General features: G+C 48.4%; 1 protein-coding gene across 1 annotated transcript; it reads right to left on the bottom strand.

Annotated features, from left to right (window-relative positions):
* Positions 1 to 723: 723 nt before the first annotated feature.
* On the bottom strand, positions 724 to 19,023 carry HNRNPUL1 (heterogeneous nuclear ribonucleoprotein U like 1). The gene is made up of 15 exons (XM_083369316.1): positions 18,756 to 19,023; positions 15,607 to 15,729; positions 14,366 to 14,597; positions 12,863 to 12,936; positions 11,076 to 11,215; positions 10,891 to 10,990; positions 10,055 to 10,167; positions 9,357 to 9,623; positions 8,011 to 8,133; positions 7,329 to 7,457; positions 5,979 to 6,147; positions 4,300 to 4,686; positions 3,670 to 3,890; positions 2,715 to 2,894; positions 724 to 2,030 (listed from the first exon to the last, which is right to left on the bottom strand). Exons 1-15 carry the CDS (start codon positions 18,931 to 18,933, stop codon positions 1,914 to 1,916), a joined length of 2,553 nt encoding a protein of 850 aa, XP_083225442.1. The 5' UTR covers positions 18,934 to 19,023; the 3' UTR covers positions 724 to 1,913.
* Positions 19,024 to 19,117: the final 94 nt, after the last annotated feature.

Genomic DNA, 19,117 nt, shown 5'->3' with positions numbered 1-19,117 from the left:
GGGGAAAGCACCTTTGAGATTCTAACTCAGGGGTAGGCCACCTCGGCTCTTTTACGACTCGTGGACTTCAACTCCCAGAATTCCTGAGCCACCATGGCTCAGCTTGGAAACCTCTCCCTTTTCCCTCAGCATTTCTTTGCTGAGACACGAAACGTTTTCGAAGATAAAAAAAAAACCCAAGAAAGGCCAGTTGCCTTTTGGAAAAGCATCTTTGGGTGGGACCACCATGACCTGTATCAGGGGTAGGCAACCTCGGCTCTTTTACGACTCGTGGACTTCAACTCCCAGAATTCCTGAGCCAGCGTAGCTGACTCAGGAATTATGGGAGTTGAAGTCCACGAGTCGTAAAAGAGCCGAGGTTGCCTACCCCCTGACCTGATTTCAGAATCTCTACAGATATTGAAGACTTGTGGACTTTCAACTCCCAGAATCCCCCACCCAGCCATGCTTTTTTTTTCGTTCCTCCTTTGGAAGGACAGATATTGAAGTTGGAGCTTGATTACTCTGGAGACCTAAGAAGAGAGGACTCATTGGAAAAGACCCTGATGTGGGGGAAAGATTGACGGAAAGGATGTGATGGTTAGATAGTGTCACTGACACCACGAACATGAATTTGGGCGAACTCTGGTGTGTTATGGTCCCTGGGGTTGCAAATAGGTCGGACACAACTTAGCGACTGAAGAACAGCCACAACAATTTTTAAATGCTATGTGCACAGGCAGAGATAGAAAAACACAGGGGCAGTTTAAAGTTCAATATTCATTCTTTTTTCTTCAGATACAAAAAGCTGTTACAATTCAACTCAACACAAAGCATGTTCAGAGTTACAGAAACTGAAACATTGTATAAAAAGTTACACATTTAAGATGATTTTTCTCCCCCTCCACCCCTCCCCTTTTTTAAATCCTCTCCTGTACTGAACAAACAGAAATTGTTATCTTGATGAAAATATTAACAGCTACTGACCCACGGTAAAAAGTTACAGAAAAAAAATATTTCTTTAAAAAACAAAAGAAAAAACAATCGTAATTAAATGTAAAGATAGCCATTTCTCTCCTCCCTCCAGTTTTAATGGTTATTTGCAAAAAACAAAAAAGAGAGAGAGAGAGAGACAAGATTAAAAACACCTCAGAGACAGGTGACACCAAACTGCAAGAAGTTTCCAAATGGTGTAAAGCAAGGGTCTTCAAACTTGGCCCTTTTATGACTTATGGACTTCAACTCCCAGAATTCCTCAGCCAGTCATGCTGGAGGAGGAATTCTGGGAGTTGAAGTCCACAAGTCATAAAAGGGCCAAGTTTGAAGACCCTTGGTATAAGGTTTATGGCCACTAGCAGATTGGATGAGGCGGGCTGGAAATGAGATAAAATGAGTCTGCAGGATGTGGTGAGCAAACAGGGTGGCCACAATACGACCCCTCATTTTTTTTTTAATGTGCATTTTGACCACCCTCTTCTTCGGACCACCCCATGGACACCCCTGGAGAGAACGGGGGGGGGGGGGGGAGGAGTAAATCCTAAGAAGGCCCCCTCCAGAGCTGCCTGGCCTAAAAAAAATAAACAAAAGAACGACGATATGACATTGAAGACCATACTAGCTTCTTTTGGAATCAAAGAAATCTTAAAAGAAGAAGAAAAAAAGGGGGGGTGGGGGTGCTAAAATGGTCTTCAACAAGGAGAGACAAGGAACCATGTAACTTCCTCCTGAGTGATGGTACAAAGGAGATATAACGTGCCTAGCTGTACAAGTAAAAACGCAACCATCCTCAAGAAACTCTAGAGAGGGAAGCTGGGCGGAGACACAAAAGCTTCCTTCTTCTGGATCTCTCGAGATTCAGAAATGCCCGTCAAGATTAAGAACGTGCTGTTCCCTTTCCCGGGGGTAGGAGGGAGAACAACTACCCCCCCCAGCTATCACTGTGTGCTTGAGCCTCCCTGCGAGGTGCCTGTGTAGCTCCCGTAGTCGTAGTTGCCGTAGTACGGGGGCCACTGACTCTGGTTCTGATAGTACTGGTTCCACTGCTGGGTGTACTGTGGGAAAAGGAGAAAAGTGATCGGTGGACAGCTAATATTTCCTCCCCCACTCTCCCCCCCCCAAATAACTTCCATTTCAGTCCGCTGACTCATCTCAAGACTATGCTGAGGTTTGTTTCCTCCCCTCTACAAGGTCCCCCCTTCGCAAAAACGCCTTCCTTGCTCAAAGGCCAAGGACCAACAAGAGACTCAATAGCTGCGTTGGCGCAACATATTAAACCAGAAGTGCCCAACCTTGGCGACTGATAAAAAAGTTTATCGGTAAGTTTAATGCAGGGATATCCAACCTTGGCAACTTTTTAAAAGCCTCCTGGACTTCAACTCCCAGAATTCCCATGGCTGGGGAAGGACGGCGACGGAACCACCGCTCCGTTTTTATTAAACACTAAAACAGTCCTCGATTTACGGCCACAGTTGGGATTAGAATTTCTGTGGCTAAGCGAGGCAGTTGTCAAATGAACCACAGTCGATTTCGCGACTTTGTTAATGGAATCACAGGGTTGTGGTTGTGAGGCCAGCTTCCCCCCCACCGACACTGCTCGTCGGAAGCCAGTTTGGGAAGGCTGCAAATGGCGACCACGTGACACCCCCCACCCAGGGCACTGCAACCGTCATAAATACGTGGGCGGTCCCAAACCCTGAATTCAATGCCTAAAGGGAGTCTTGCTTTTCCACACTTACTTGTTGGTACTGATTGTAGTTGGGCTGACTGTAGGCTGGCGGGGTTGGGGCTGGCGGAGGTGGCGGCGGCTGGGTGTAACTTTGGCTGTAACTGCCATAGGTTCCATAGTTGTAGCTGGGAGCAGTGTAGCCCCCTTGGCTGTAGCTGGCAGGGGGGCTGTAGGGCTGGTTGTAGCTTTGCTGTGGGTGACAAAGTCACAGTTGATTCTCTAAGCTGAATTGTGCAGACACAGACCCTCTAAACCCCGTTTAGAGGGCCCCCCCGCCCTCAAAAACCTCGTGCCGCAAGCTGAACTCGGCCTCATCTGGCTTAGAGGCACAAGAACAAAATCCTTTTCTCCTTGCTGACATCCCCCCCTTTTTTTTTTACCCAAAGGAATATTTTAAAAAGCTGCGTTTTGGTCTAGTGGTTAAGACAGCAGTCTAGAAAGTGAGAGGCTCTGAGTTCTGGTCCTGCCTTAAGAATGAAAGCCGGCTGGGTGACTTTGGGCCAATCACCAGGAGATGGTGAGTTCTAGTCCCGCCTTAGGTATGTAAAGCTGGCTGGATGACCTTGGGCCAGCCACTCTGTCTCGGCCCAACCCACCTCACAGGAGATGGATTGGGGAAAGCAGGAGGAGGGGCTGTTGGATAAGCTTGCCACCTTGAGGAGTTTGTAAAAATAATAAAGGAGGGATACCAATAAAATTTGTAACATATCGTCATGCCAAAGGCTAATGAAGCACCAGGCCTAGAAAGATGTCCTACCGATCGGTACCACGTAGTCCAACGTGATGCCCACATATAACCTGCTACTCCTCATCTTTCCTTTTACCCACCAAGCCACGCTACTGGGGTTGCCTTCTCAGCTGCCTTGATCGTTCCCAGATTCATCCCTTAATTATCCCCCGCTTGGAGGCGGCTTCAGCATTTCCCCAAAGGGAATCTCGAGTGTAACCCTGGGGGGGCACCCTACCTGTGGTCCTTGACTGTACGACCCCGGAGGAGGGTTGGTGGCAGGGGCCACGGCTGGTGGAGCAGGGGCCAAGCTACTGCTCTTGTAAGGATTCTGGTCACGTGCTGGGCTGTAGCTGCTCGGCTGTTGGTTGTTCTGATTGTAGCTACCTCGGGTGTTATTATTGTTGTCTCGGTTTCCACTCCCCCAGCGATTTTGGTTGTAGCCGCCTCGGTTGAAGCCTGAATGGCAAACCAGTTATGAGCTTCCACTAAAGAGCCAGTCTGGTATAGTGGTTAAGGCGCCAGGCTAGAAAGCAGGACGCTGTGAGTTCTAGTCCTGCCTTTGCCATGAAAGCCACTGGGTGACTTTGGGCCAATCACAGGGGATAGCAAGTTCTAGTCCCGCCTTTGCCATGAAAGCCATTGGGTGACTATGGGCCAATCACAGGGGACATAGTGAGTTCTAGTCAAGCTATACTGAAATATTACATTCATGGGGAGACTTTGAACTTTGAAACAACACATAAGGGACTCCCAGCTAAGTTTATTGGAATGTCCAGCGGCTGCTAAGCGACCAGTCATAAGTCAAGGATGTATAATTAAGGCAAGCAACTTTCTCACCTCACCGAGGCCATTAGTCCAGTCTTACCTCCACTTCCGCTGCCACCACCAACTCCGATTCCTCCTCCTCCTCCTCCGCCTCCTCCTCCTCCTCCTCCTCCACCGCCTCTGTAGCCACCTCCTCCTCCTCCTCCGCCACCTCCACCTCCTCCTCCTCCTCGGTTCTGGAAGCCGCCCCGGCTGCCCACTGGCGGGCCTCGATTGTCAAAGCGCTGAAATCCTCCTCCGCCTCCTCGGCCACGGAAACCACCGCCTCCGCCGCCACCCCAGCTGTCGAAGCGTTTTTCAGGGGGCGGGCCTGCTTTCTTGCCTTCGTCGTTGTACTGCCTCACCAGCTTCTCTGCCTCCTCCTGCTGCACCTCAATGTAAACCACCGAGTCCAGGAAATCGCCGGCTTCCGGCAGGGCAAAGTTGGCTGCCGGGAAAGAAACCAGAGATGCTGGTCAGTCACCGCTTAAGAGGGGTGGAATGGGGACCCGCCGAGTCACAGGGGACGCGACCACGTGGAGAGGAGTTCCAGGGATTCAGGAACAGCAGAAAGAGAATGGAAAGGAGGGGGGGGGGAAACAAGTGGGGAGAGAACAGAGGAACACACCTTAAACAAGGGGTCCTCAACCTTGGCAGCTTTAACACTTGTGGACTTCAACTCCCAGAATTCTGGAAGTTGAAGTCCACAAGTCTTAAAGCTGCCAAGGTTGAGGAACCCCTGCCTTAAACCACAAGCAGGGCGGGTTGTTAGTGGTGCTCCTCCCTTCATGCCATGTGACCAGTAGGGAACCTTATCCTGGTTTCAAGCTGGCGGCTTCATAAAGTCCTCAGCTTACAGCCATTCACTTAGCAACTGTTCAAAAGTTACAACGGCATTCGAAACCGTGACTTTAATCTGACCTTCCAAACTGGCTTCCAAACAAACAGAAGTCAACAGGGAAAGCTGGATTCACTTCATGACCGGATGATTCATTTGAGCTGTTCTGGGGTTTGTTTTTTTTCCCTAGAGAAGGCTTTAACTACAGCTTCCCAGCAGTCAGTGGTAAGTAAGGGTGAGGCTTTCAACTTTCAAGAGAGGCTCAAGGCTAAAAGTGGGAGACCCCGAGTTCAATTCTGGTGTCAGCATGAGAACAGGCTGAGTGACTTTAGGCCAATCATCAGGAGACAGGGAGTTCTAGTCCTGCCTTAACCATGAAAGCTAGGCAGGTGGCTTTGGGCCAATCACCAGGAGAGAGTGAGTTCTAGTCCCGCCTTAGCCATGAAACCCAGCTAAGTGACTTTAGGCCAATCACCAGGAGACGGGGAGTTCTAGTCCCACCTTGGGAGTGAAAGCCGGCTGGGTGCCTTTGGGCCAGTCGCTTTCTCTCAGCACATCTCATCTCACAGGATGGTTGTTATGGGGAAAATAGGAGGAAGGTGTGTTGGATATGCCCCTTGCTTTATTTATAAAAACAATGAAGGGGGGATTCAAATAAATAAATAAATAAAATAAAAAACCAACCAGGACAGCTGCAGACCTAAAGCATCAGAGGTATGGGAGTGGGTGGGAGCTTAAAATATTTCAGAGAAGTGGAGGAAAACGAAGAGGGAACTAGAAACAACCGAAGGATCCCTTTTAAACTCCTTGAAACTACACCCGACACACAGTCAGGATCGACCGTCTCCTTCTCGCCTGTGCCACGAATGCAGAGTTTGGTTTTCCTACTTCTGGCATCCTACCTTTCATTTCTAACACTGCGTGATCAGGCACATCTTTCCCCTCCTCATCCGTGCGTTTTATTGTCCGGTCTTTTAAATCCTCGTCCGTGGGACAAATTACGATGGCTTTGCGTTGAAAACCTTCAAAAGGACGCATTTTTCGTCTCTGAGCAGATCCATAAACGTTTGTCTAGCAATTGTAATAAAGAAGTGTTGTTTTTTAAAAAAAAGACCTGGTTGTTATTAGGCAATTTAAGGCTCCCCCCCACACACACAATGGAACAAGGGTTTCAAAGAAAGAAACTCTGGCTTCCTTGCCCGCCCACCCACCCACCAGGCCCATTCCTCCCTCCCTCTATCCCTTCTGGATAGGTAAGAAGATGAGAATTGTCCCCGATAACAAAGCAACCTTGAAGAGAACCTCTCATTTTCAAAAGATAAAAACAGCAAGAGGCGACGCACCTTTTTTGCAATTCAAAGGAACCCCCCCAGCAGCGGTGGCTTTGCTCAGAAAAAGTGCAGTTTGGCTCAGGAGGGGGAAATGAAGCAGCGGGGCACCCAGCGCCCCTTCATTTAAGTGCACCGTTTACGTATTAGAGCCATCCAAGCATTAGAGTTAACTAGCAGGGGGATTTTAAAAGATGTCGTTGTCTTAAAAGACCATCTCTAGACTTTTTTTTTTTTTAGTTGAGGGAAAGAGGCAGGGAGGCTGCAACAATCTGAAGTGTGTGTGTGTGTCTCCAAGCTTGACAATTTGTAGACTTCAATTCCAGAATTCCCCAGGCAGCATGTGTCCACAGGTCGTTGTCAAGGTTAGACAAACCTGATCTGAATGCATTATGTTTGAAAGGCATGAGCTTCAGAAAGATTTATTAGACGCAAGAAGCCAAAAAAACTGGTTCAATTATGCCTTCTCTACCATTTGAAGGAAGGACTGCTGGTTTGCTTTGATTCTGGAATAAAGGTTGCACAACGGCAACCACCTATGTGTGGGTTGAGTGACTACACTGATTAATTAATAAATAAAATGGGGGGCCCGGAAATCTATCATCTAGCTAGCTAGCTATCATTATCTAGCTATCATATCTAGCTATCTATCTATCATTATCTTTTATCTAGCTATCAATTATCTATCTAGCTATCTATCATTATCTATCTTATCTAGCTAGCTAGGTATCTATATCTATCTATCTATCTATCTATCTATCTATCTATCTATCTATCTACCTACCTACCTATCTCAAATAAATAAATAAAATGGGGGGGGGAGAGAGCACACGTCCACCTACCCTAGGCTGGCGCAGCTTGCTACACATCTGCCCCAGACCCCCTCCCAGCTGTCCCCATGAAGCAAAAGGAGGGGCCTCATACCTGATCCAGGATGTAATTCCGCTTCTTCCGCGCTGCAATCTGGATGAGGCGGTTCAGGCACTGTGTCGCTTGCTGGATGAGAACGTCCCAGCGGCCGGCATAATTGCGCTGCCGTCGGAGTCCCATTACCTGAGAAAAGGCAGGGTGGTGAGGGCAGCTGGGGAAAGGTCATAGCAAGAGCGCCCCCTGGAGTAGCTGGCTGGAAATAGGCCTTGCTTCTAGCATTGGGGGTCCCAGGGCAATTCACGCAGGAGTCATGACAGGAGACTATCAGAATAATATACAGGTAGTCCTCCACTCACGACTGTAACTGAGCCTAGAATTACAGCTGTAAGTCATTGTGGTCGTAAGTCGAGGCATCAGGGCCCCAGACCTGATTTTTCAACATTTTTTTGCAGCGGTCACTAAGTGAATCCATTTTCACTAAGCAGAAATCTGCAGGGACTGATTTTCACTTAGTAAAAATCTGCAGTAAAATCTGCAGGGACTCGTTTACTGTTTTATAGAAAAACCACCGGTGACGAAAGAAAGCCTATCTAAGCAAAGGTCTGGCCAGAAAAACATCATTTTCAAAAGAGAGTGAGCTGATCTAGGCTTGGACATACCCGGAAGCTATAAGGGCCGACCCCAAATGAGGAAGCAGATGGGAGAAGCCGGCATTCTCTGCCTTTCCAAAGCTTACCCTCATTTTGTCCATAATGGCGTTTGTTCCCAAAATATTATACTTCTTGCCTGGATTGGCTGCGGCATGCTTAATGGCCCACGTAGTCTTCCCGGCGGCAGGCAACCCCACCATCATCAAGATCTGAAACACAGGGTGTGGTTTGAACAGCTGCTGCAAGCCAATAATGCAACTCCCAACCAGATTTTCCAAAGCAAATCTCTCCTTTACAGATCGAGTGAAAAAATAAATAAATTGGCAGCTCCGTTGGACCGCATCCTTCTAAGGAACTATTCATTCCAGACACAAAAATATGAGATTACAGGCATCTCTTAGCCTCAGAGGCACAGAGAAACCAACATTTTTAACCCTTACATTTTCTTTTGAAATATACAGGTAGTCCTCGGCTTACAACAGTGTGCTTTGTGACCGTTCAAAAGTTACAACGGCACTGAAGAGTGAGATAGGATTGTTTTTCGCATGACCGTTGCAGCATCCCCAGTCACATGTTCAAAATTCAGAGGCTTCGTCAACGGACTCGTATTTATGAAGGCTGCAGTGTCCCAGGGTCACACGATCCCCCTTTTGCCACTTTCTGACAAGCAAATGGTTGAGGCAGATCCGCCTAACCACTGTGTTATTAACTCAACACATTCAGGGATTCACTTCACAACTGTGGCAAGAAAGATCGTAATATGGGGCAAAATTCACTTTAACATTTTTTTTGCTCAGTTGTGGTCGTTGAGGACTACCTGTAAAGCTTTTATCATTCTAACATCCAGTCACTGTGTTTGAATCTGTTGAGTCTCTCTGACTGGCCCTTTTCGCTGCTGACAATTTGAAAATCTGATTATTATTTTTTATTATAAGCAGTTAAGGCCTGGTCTTAAACCCAGTTGATAGAAGACAATTTCAGAGGAAATAAACTGCTTGTCAATGCTGCAAACACTGACATGTTTTTGCACCGACAATATAAGAGATAGCCTTTTTGTTTAAACTGCTTCACTCTGAATCTTGAAGGGAGGGAACTTTCTAACACTATTTTGAGAAGATTAGAAAAGCCCATGTGCAGAATGGGAGGTGAGACCTCTTATGTAAAACTAATTGGATAATGTGATTTATGACGTGTAGATAAGGGCTGGGGATTGAGATTTCAGATTCTAGCATCCCTCCATGAGTGCTGATGTTTCGTTTCATTACTAAGACATTTTAGATAAATAATATGCCTGCAATTTGTTTGAACTGTCTCATTCATTGGAACCATGACACTGCTCTTGTCCGAGTCCTGGTCCACTCAACCCCCCCCACCTGGAGAAAGACCTGCCAACTGAACCGGCCATGGCTGGCTTCTCATTTGGGGCACCTACTTCACATTCCCTTTTGCTCTTTGGTCCAACTGTGCCCCGAACTCGCTCAGACAGGGGGAGGTGCTGTATGAAGGTGAATCCCGGTGGAACCGGAAAGTAAGTGTCTTCCCTTTGGCCAAAGTTGAATTCGATGGCGCAGTTCTTGGCCAGGACATGAGGGAACAGGGCCTGGCCCCCCAAATTCTCCTTCCGTAGTCGATAGGCCACCCCGAGCCATTTCCCATTCTTCATGTAGGACATTTCCACATCGTCACCACACTCAAAGTCCTGAGAAGAAGAGGGAAGGAATCGTCAATCAATCTAGAGCAGGACATTTGAGGCCGGTGGAAGCTTAAAAGTCTTCCCTTTTCCTGCTAGGAGAGAGTAAGGTAAAGGGGACCCTGAGGGTTTCACTCCATTAGTCACAGCCAACTTTAGGAGGCACTGCCCATCTCCTCTAGGCACGCAGCGGAACATGGAGCGCTGTTACCTTCCCATCGAAATGGTACCTGTTCATCTACTTGCCATTGCATGATTCTGAACTGCTAGGTGGGCAGGAGCTGGGGCAAGTAACGGGAGCTCAACCCGTCACGCACAGCGGCACTCGGGTCTCGAACCTAGGCTGTTGGTTTTCCAGCTGACAAGCCCAGCATCTTAACTACCGAGCCATCGTGGCACCTTAGAGGGGTAGCTTCTGAAACTCCACAGGCCGTACTCACCACAAGACAAGTGATGACGTCATTCTCGGTAAAGGTTTCGCCGTAATTTTCAAACTTGCAATTAGTGGATTTCTTTGCCGTGCCTCCGTAGCCGTAGGAGAAAGCCTCTTCACCTAAGGACGACGATAATTGAGCAGAGATCTGAGCAGCCGTGCCGTGGGGGACCAGGTGGCATTGGTGGAGCAAGAGAACTCTTAATATCCCCAAGGTGGTTTTACTTAAGCAGGGAAATTGCATAATTCAAATGCTCCGGTTTAAACTAAAGATACTCAGAAGTAACGACAGCCCAGCGTAGCATGAAAGCTGGCTGGGTGCCTGTGGGTCAAATCGCCAGGAGACAGTGAGCTCTAGTTCCAGCTCAGGCATGAAAGCCAGCTAGGTGACTCCAGGCCAATCACCAGGAGATTGTGAATTTCAGTCACGGTTTAGACATGAAAGCTGGCTGGGAGACTCTCTCTCAACCCAACTGATCTCACAGGGCTGTTGTTGTGCAGAAAATAGAGGGGGGGGGCGGAAAGATGATGATGACGATAATAATGATGATGATGTTGGAAGGGACCTTGGAGGTCATCTAGTCCAACCCCCTGCTCAGACAGGAAACCCTATCCCATTTCAGCCAAGTCTCTTCTTAAAAACTTCCAGTGTTGGAGCATTCACCACTTCTAGAGGCAGGTTGTTCCACTGGTTAATTGTTCTCACTGTCAGGAAGTTTCTCCTTAGTCCTAGTTACGTTCACCCACTTGAGTCGTTTATAAAAACAATACAGGTGGAATGTAAAATAAATAAATAAAACATACCCCAAGGCTTCCCTAGATCCAGCAATTGAAACTACTCACCTAACTGAGTGCTACATGAATCCAGTGACCAGCCAATCCGCACGACGTGAGGATCCGGTTCAGTGGGAGGAAGGTGCTTGACAGAGATCTCTTCATTGACCTGAAGACAAAAAGAAAGCGCCTGGCGTTTAGCGATACTCTTTTTCCCATAATCTCCTCCGCCATGAGGATGCACGTTCCCTCACCTTCATCTCATAGCACACCCGCCCACGTCGCACGCCGTACGTCGCTCGGGCGCCTGACCAGAGGTAAGCAAACCCTTCGATGGTCAGAGGGTACCCACTGTAGCGATCACGGGCAACTTTGAAATGGAGATCACAATTATCTGAAGAGCAAAAACGAAGGTTGTCAATGAAAAGCAAAGGAGATTTAATTGTAGAGGCAGCTGTGGGCTAAAACCCCGTGCAGATTTCAGCCGATGTGTGGAGGGGAGGCTTTCCTTGATGGAAAATGACTCTCCCGATGACGTTAAGCTAGGATAACAGGCAAGGAGAAATTGCTAACTCATTTCTGGGATCAAAACTGCTGCATGTAAATGACTGTATTTAAAGAAAGGCAGAACTCAAAATGGAATAGGAATGGAGAACTTTTACTGGGGGGGGGAATCACTTCTGCTTTGCAAGCTTAAAAAAAAACCCAACAGGCCTCTATTCAATCATTTTCTTGCCAAAATAGAATGGCTTAATGTGAGGCTAAGATGTCTCAGAGACTCAGGACTACTAAATGATCCACTTAGGGGCCTTGTGGTTTTTAGGGAAGAAAGCAATGCCATACACCTTGCCAATATCTAAGGCAGTTACTGCACCATTTAAATCCCTTTCCTACCACCCCTAAACACCTACATATACTGTACAAACCCAAAAGAATCTTGTTGGTTTAACCCAGGGGTAGGCAACCTGGGCTCTCTTATGACTCGTGCTGAGCCAGCTGGCTCAGGAATTCTGGGAGTTGAAGTCCACGAGTCATAAAAGAGCCCAGGTTGCCTACCCCTGGGTTAACCATTCAATTACATCTGACCCTTGGTGAATTTATAGGCAAGTGCTCTCCATGCCACCCTGTCAAGCACACTTCCTTTCAGTTGCTGGATGTTCAACTTGCATCCGATTTGATGTTATCGAGCCAGCGTGTTCTTTTTCTTCTTCTTCCACTAACCATGCCTAGCATGGTTGTCTTCTCCAAGGCGTTTGCACCAGAAAGAAGGAAAACATTTAAAAGTTTTCGAGGGGAGGATTTGCCCACTCCTGACCCAAACTAAAATAGGCCCCATTGTAAAAAAGCTGAATTTTAAGCCTTCCTGTGACGAGGGTCAGATCTGTCATTTTTCCTCTCGCAGGGAACCCATAAATCTAAAGGACTTTTCCTCAACCCCTTTCCCTGAATTTCAAGAATTGTGACCCACACATCCCTCTACCTCAGCTGTTTTTTTTTATCTTATTGCACCTCAGGGATGCGAGGTTATTGAAGGACACAGGAACAGAGCTGAAGGGGAAACTCTGCTATGTGTGTCGGCTCCGCAAATGAACAAGGTGGGGCAAGAGGGGGTCTGCCTTTGGGGGACGGGGCAGCATAATGTTTCTATTTATTTTTTCACATTTCTGAACCACCCTTCTCCCTCAAAAAGGGACGCTTACATTTGCAATAACATTTTTATATTTATACATACGTGTGTGTGTGTGTGTGTGATGTATGTATATGTGTATGTGTATGTATGTGTATGTATGTATGTTAAGTATTTTAGAAAAAGAGCCTGTGGCCTAAAGGTTAGAACAATTGCCTAATGTGCAATCGGCCCAGGTTCGAATCTCAGAAGGGCATGGCTGACTGATGAGAACAAATGAGTTTGAAATGGCCATATTACTCTCCCTTTAATTTAATTTACACGCATATATGTATGTGTATATTATATACACACACAAACACACACACTATCTAGAAAGAAGTTAAAAACAACACTGCAATCTCTGAATCTCACATGTATCGATGGCCACCAGGGAGTCATCAAAATCGTCCTCGTCTTCTTCTGCAGGCGGCTGAGGAGATCGACCCCTGGAAGAGATGCAGCAGGAAAGGGAGCTTCCATCAACCCAGCTTAGGCAAACTGAGATGTGGCCTGCAAGGCAGGCTGAGAAACAAAACACAGTGCCTGATTCCAGGAAACTAGGCCCACCCCTGTTACCATGTTGAGTAAACTGGGAACACTTGGGAAGCTCCTAGCCAAGTCAAATATGGCTTTCCCAGGACTGCAGCCCTGGATTTAGATATAGGAAATCTTCAGTTTTCCAAAAGCGTCTGGACTACAATTCCTAGCATGGCCAAAAGGGAGGGATGCTGGGTGTTGTAATTCAGGAAAACCATGATGATTTCTTTTGGTGAGATGGATGCCTATGATAGGTAGGTGGATAGGACAGACCAGGGGTAGGCAACCTTGGCTCTTTTTTAAAAAAAAATCCCATTTATATCCCGCCCTTCTCCGAAGACTCAGGGCGGCTTACAATCTAGGAAGCACAAATCAATGTGCTTAGCAATAGCCTTCATTCTATGTATATGCCTGCTTATTAGGGCTTCCCCCCCCAAGCAGCATTATTACAAAGTCAGCAATCTGGGTCCTCATTTTACCTACCTCGGAAGGATGGAAGGCTGAGTCAACCTTGAGCCTGGTGGGACTCGAACCTGCACTAATTGCAGGCAGCTGGTGTTACTTAAGGAGGCATTAGCCCACTGCGCCACCAAGGCTTTTATGACTCGTGGACATAGCTGGCTCAGGAATTCTGGGAGTTGAAGTCCACGAGTCATAAAAGAGCCAAGGTTGCCAACCCCTGGTATAGACAGGCAGACAGATACATATATACGTACATACATGCATGCATAGCAGACTTTAAGACTTATATACCACTTCCCAGTGCTTTACAGCCTTCTCTAAGTAGTGTACAGTCAGCATATTTGCCCCCCAAAATCTGGGTCCTCATTTTACCAACCTCAGAAGGATGGGAGGCTGAGTCAACCTGGAGCCCATCAGGATCAAACTACTGGCAGTGGGCAGTGAGTCAGCCTGCAACAGTGCAATTCTAAACACTGCACCACCACAGCTCCTTCACTTACTCACTCACATACACACCAGTATTTATGTATGTCTTAACAAAAAAAGTTTATCAGATGAGAATATGCATTTACAAAGATGTTATAAAACAGTTGTTCATTTCAGCCAAATATCTATTTTATTGTAAAGTTTAAAACTAAGTATCGGTTAAGAAATAGCCCACTCTTAATGCCCAATTTTTCATCCAATAACCCTTGCAATCTTTACAACTTACTAAAATCAAGCGGACGGCCAATGCATTTGGCCAAATCCTAGATGCCTCTTAAAACAGATTCTGCACTCGATGGCACCGCTGGGCTTGGTTCCTTTCCCGGGTGTTTTGGGAAGATTAAAAACAAGCTAGAACAACGTATGTACCGAATCCTTGTCTGAACGTACCTTTTATTCTCACGGTATTCGTAATAGCCACGCCCTCTGGCCTCATCAAATGTCCTCTTATGACCTTGCTGCGGGGGTGGCTGCTGCTGCTGCTGCTGCCATGGCTGATACGAGTCTGAGGTGTTATAAGCAGAGGGGGGCGCGTTGTAAGAGGAAGCCGAGGCATTGTAGCCAGATGCTGATATGCTGTGGCTGGGAGCTGACTCCTCTTGTTTTAATTCTGTCTTCATTTCTGCATTAAAACACAATGGGCATATTTAACTGGGCAAAGCAATCCACATTAAAAAGGAACAACTACTATTCGCTCCGAAAAAGCCAGCAAAAATCACCCTTACTACGAGAGAAAACTCTCTTTCCGTCGCTACCAAATGACTTGGCTCTGAGCCAGGCAACAGTTAAGAACCAGAGCAGAGACGATCAGCAATAAAAGGATGCAAGGATACGTTCTCATTTATCGCTCGGATTTATGTGCCAGAACCAAAACCACTCAAGTACCTATTTTAATCCCCCACAATTTTCTTGCTTCTGCTCTTAAGATGCGCGGATTCTATTATAATAACATAGAGATATGATTAAGATAACAAGGAGAGGGATACTCAGGCAGAGAATTCTAAGGGGAACAATGTAATTATCAATTAGGGCAGTGATCCCAAGTGGAGCCGAAAGAAAACAAGGTGTGTTCCTCACCTTACTGTGCTTTTTTTAAAAAGGGAGAAGCTACAAGTCCACAGTAAACAGAAGAAAAAAATCCATTACATTTTCCTTTAGTGATATACAACAAAGCAAAAATAAATAATAAAATAAAAATAAAAATGAATAAAAATGCATTAACAACAGATTCCCTTCGTGGAAAAAATGAGAACTCTATCATTCAACAACATGCAAATCTTTTACACATAGGTAGCCCTTGACTTACAACCGTCATAAATGAGTCAGTTGTCAAGTTTGATCGCAGGATGTTGTAATGGTTGTTAAGTTTGAAAAACGGACAGTCTCCGAACAGACTCCGAACGGTCGCTAAATGAACTGTTGTTAAGTCGAGGATGACCTGTGCTACATTTTGGAACGTTTATCCAGTAAAAAAGATTGTCCCTCCGCATACTCTAACCTCCAAAGTTTTTTAGTGCAAAAAATAACTGGGGCGTCTCAGTAGCGCTATTCTAAAACTTCCTACCCAAACTTTGGAAAAACTCTCCAGTCAACAAAACAACAAAGGCTCTTCTCCCGACACTCGTTTTTACCTGATCGATCTTGGCTTACAGGTCCCCGCTCGTAACCCAATTCGTTCTCCTGTTTAACATTGAAATGCTCAAAAGACTGATACCCTTGCCGGCTGTCTTGGCGAGTGTTGTCACGGATGCCATCTTGAAAGACAGGAATCAAAAAGAAGGCAGATCAGCGTCACTGTTTCATGCTACTTTGGGGGATGGGGGGGGAGAAAAAGGACCGAATGCCCTGGTTTTTCTTGCACCGTCAGAAAGCGGTTGTACATGGAGGGAGTGGCCATCCCAGCCAGCCAACCCGCCCTTACCTGGATGGCTGCAGATCAGTTATACCCTCAGCGCAATTAAAGAGGCTGAATCTTTTTTTCTGGAGTACCCACAATTCAAGATGCAGATGGGGAAGAGAAATGGCGGGGTTGTGTGTGAGAGTAATGCCCCATCCTGAAAAGCAACATTATCCGTGCAGCAAACTGAAATGCCAGAGAGGAGGTTATTCTGTGCTGTTTTTCTCTGAATACGACTCCCACCCCAGGGGAAGACCAAAATAGTGCTGCTAAGGAGAGGGTTCGTTCCCTGATTACGGCAAGGCTAAACAACACAGGAAACCAGAGGGTGCAGCATGTCCTCCGCATCACAAGAAACAATTGTGCTTGATGTAAGGGGGGGGGGGGAAGCCCTGTATTTTGAGCCCAAAGCAAATCACAGGTGGGATGCTCCCCTCTTTAAATTTGGTACAGTTATCCACTTTGTTTGATCCCAGCTGGAATAATGTTATATCTTGCTGTGATATCTGTATGTTAACCAAAGAAATAACAGGAATTGGAAGGGACTTTGGAGGTCTTTTAGTTCAATCCCCTGCAGGAGACCGTATGCCACTTCAGACAAATGGCTGTCCAATCTCTTCTTAAGACCCTCCAGTAATGGAGCACCCACAACTTCTGTAGGCCAGTTGTTCCACTGGTTCATTGTTCTCACTATCAGGAAATTTCCCCTTTTTCTAGATTGGGACTCTCCTTGATGAGTTTCCATCCGTTGCTTCTTGTTTTGCCTTCAGGGGCTTTGGAGATTAGGTTGACCCCTTCTTCTTTGTGGCAGCCCCTCAAATATCAGAACACGTGTCTCCCCCTAGTCCTTCTTTTCAGAAGACTAGGCAGACTAGAGTAGACAAACCCAACTGCGGTAAAGATAAATGGGAAAAATGCCTGACAATATGACACACCCAAGACAGAAATTTGCGGGTCAGTTTTGTAAGGTCCAAGAGATTCAGAGGCCAATTAAGAATAAGTATAACGAAGAGAACAAGAATAAATGGATCAAAGATTGCTAAAATCACCGGAATTCTAGGTAGTTATCAACTGCACTGTCTTTACACCCACTGTTCAGGGCATGCTAGGTGCTGTTTGGAGATGCTATGGGTCGTTTCTCTGGCTTTCCAAGAAGCAGCTGTGCTGAACCTTCCCTTAAGGCAAGAGGATCACAGGCACTCAAGACAGGAGTCGCTTGGCAACAAAGGGGAACATCAGGGAAAACAAAGGCCCAGATGCCATAAAAATAACACCTTGCACTTTGGGAAGTGAGAAAAGCTCCGGTCTCTTCCCAACGGGCAGCTTGGATCGCCCACAGGCCTCCAGGCCGGGAGGCCCCCGAAGTGGAAGGTCTATGGCAAGGGTCCCCAACCCCCCCAGTCCGTGGATCGGTACCGGGACGTGGCATGGACTACACAAACAAGCAAAGCTCTATCTGCTGGATGCAGGTAGCACATAAAACCAGTCACGGAAAAACCTCTCTCCACGGAACCGGTCCCTGGTCCCAAACGTTTGGGGACCTCCCTCCGGTCTATGGAGATTCTCAGCCATCCAGGTCACGGTTGTTCCAAAGGTGCTTCCCCCCCCCCCCAAAAGGCAAGGAATGTTGCGGGTCCCATCCCCTAAGGCAGGGGTAGGGAGCCTTGGCTCTTTTATGACTCGTGGACTTCAACTCCCAGAATTCCTGAGCCAGCATGGCTCAGCATGGAAACCTCTCCCTTTCCCCTCAGCATGGCTGAGGACCCAGGAGGGCCTTCCCCGTGGTGGCTCCCTCTGCCTGGAACATCCTCCCCCCCAAAAAAATTAGACTGGCCCCCCTCTGAGACTCTTCCGGAAGGCGCTGAAGACCTGGGTCTGCCAGAGGTCTTAGGGAACCCAGAGCGGGATGGAGCCCATCAAATGGCTAGTTTGAATGGGCGGGTGGGTGATTTATTATTTTTCTTGTTATTTTTTTCCCAATAGGTGTGTTTTTATAGCTGTGTGAGTCGCCGCCTGCGAGTAGGCGGCAGCATAAATTTTCCAGATAAATAAATACAGACATACACACATAAGAACTGGACTTTCTTTTGTTTTCCCTTGAAGACCTTTCCGCTTCCTCGGTTTTTCAGTTCAACCGAGGAAGCTTCTTGGATGGGGAAAAAACTCACAAGTCCAGCAGCCTTTTTTGTGTTGGGGGGGAGCCCCCTTTGGGGCTCCGGGGAGGCCGGTCGGCGCGTTGGAGGAAGCGGCGCCGGGGCCTGGGAGGATCCCGGGCGCCTCCTCCAGACCCATGTTCCGCGGCCATGGGAGCCCATGCTCCGCAACGAGGGGCTGCCTACCGTGGGTCCATCCTCCCCAGCCTTACGCTCCCCGAGACCCATCCTGCCCAGCGAGACACTCTCCACCCATCCATGTTCCCCAGCGAGAGCCATGCTCCCCGGAGACCCATCCTGCACAGCGTGGGGGGGTGTCCTCACTGACCATACTCCCCGGCCACCACATTCCCCCCCCGCCCCGTCTCCTCACAACCCCATCTTCCCCAGCGAGTGGCTGCCGCGCACGGCCCATGCTCCCCGGCCAGAGGCTCCCCCCAGAGACCCATCCTCCCCAACGAGCGGGAGTCTTCTTGCCCCCGCCTTAACGTCCCCCGTGAAGACCCATCCTCCCCAGCCAGAGACGCCTCCTGCCGGGCCCATCCTCCCCAGCGACCATCTGCCTCGTACGGCCCACCCTCCCCACAGCCCATGTTCCCCGGCCACCCCGACCTCCGCCCCGCAGGCCCATCCTCCCCGGCCGGCGGTGTCTCCTCACGGGCCCCGGCCTGAGACCCATCCTCCCCAGCGAGGGCCGCCGCCTCCTCCTTCCCCCGCCCGGCCCGCTTACAGTGTCCGTCGGAGAGCGGCTCTCCGCCCGAGCCCAGTCCGGGCGCCCCGCGGGCCTGCTCGGCCTCTAGCGCCGCGTGCAGCCGCCCGGCCAGCTCGGCCTTGAGCCCGCGGGTGTCGAGGCCGCGGCGGCCGAGCTCCTCCTTCAGCTCGCTGACGCGCAGCCTCCGCACATCCATGGCGCCGCGCTCAGTCCCGGCCGCAGGGTCGCGGTTGCCCGGCCATCGGGGCGCCGTTCCGGGCTCGGCTCAAAATGGCCGCCCTCGCCGAACCCCCGCCATGCAACGGGCCCTCCGGTTGGCCGAGCCGGCGGGCGAGGAATAAGAGGCGCTCTCCGATTGGAGAGAGAGTCCCCTGCCTTCG

The sequence above is a fragment of the Vipera ursinii genome (assembly GCF_947247035.1).
Source record: "Vipera ursinii genome assembly, chromosome: 9".
Taxonomy (NCBI): domain Eukaryota; kingdom Metazoa; phylum Chordata; class Lepidosauria; order Squamata; family Viperidae; genus Vipera; species Vipera ursinii.
The sequence above is the reverse complement of the archived record's forward strand: the minus strand, read 5'-3'. Positions and strand labels throughout refer to the sequence as shown.

What these genes read in the sequence shown, in the direction of transcription:
- HNRNPUL1 (XM_083369316.1), bottom strand. Translation starts at nt 18,933, where the DNA reads ATGGATGTGCGGAGGCTGCGCGTCAGCGAGCTGAAGGAGGAGCTCGGC. An exon ending in TGTAAGCCAAGATCGATCAG is followed by an intron (nt 14,598 to 15,606) that starts GTAAAAACGAGT and finishes GTTTTAATGCAG; the next exon opens with AAATGAAGACAGAATTAAAA. An exon ending in CCTGGTGGCCATCGATACAT is followed by an intron (nt 11,216 to 12,862) that starts GTGAGATTCAGA and finishes TTTGCTCTTCAG; the next exon opens with ATAATTGTGATCTCCATTTC.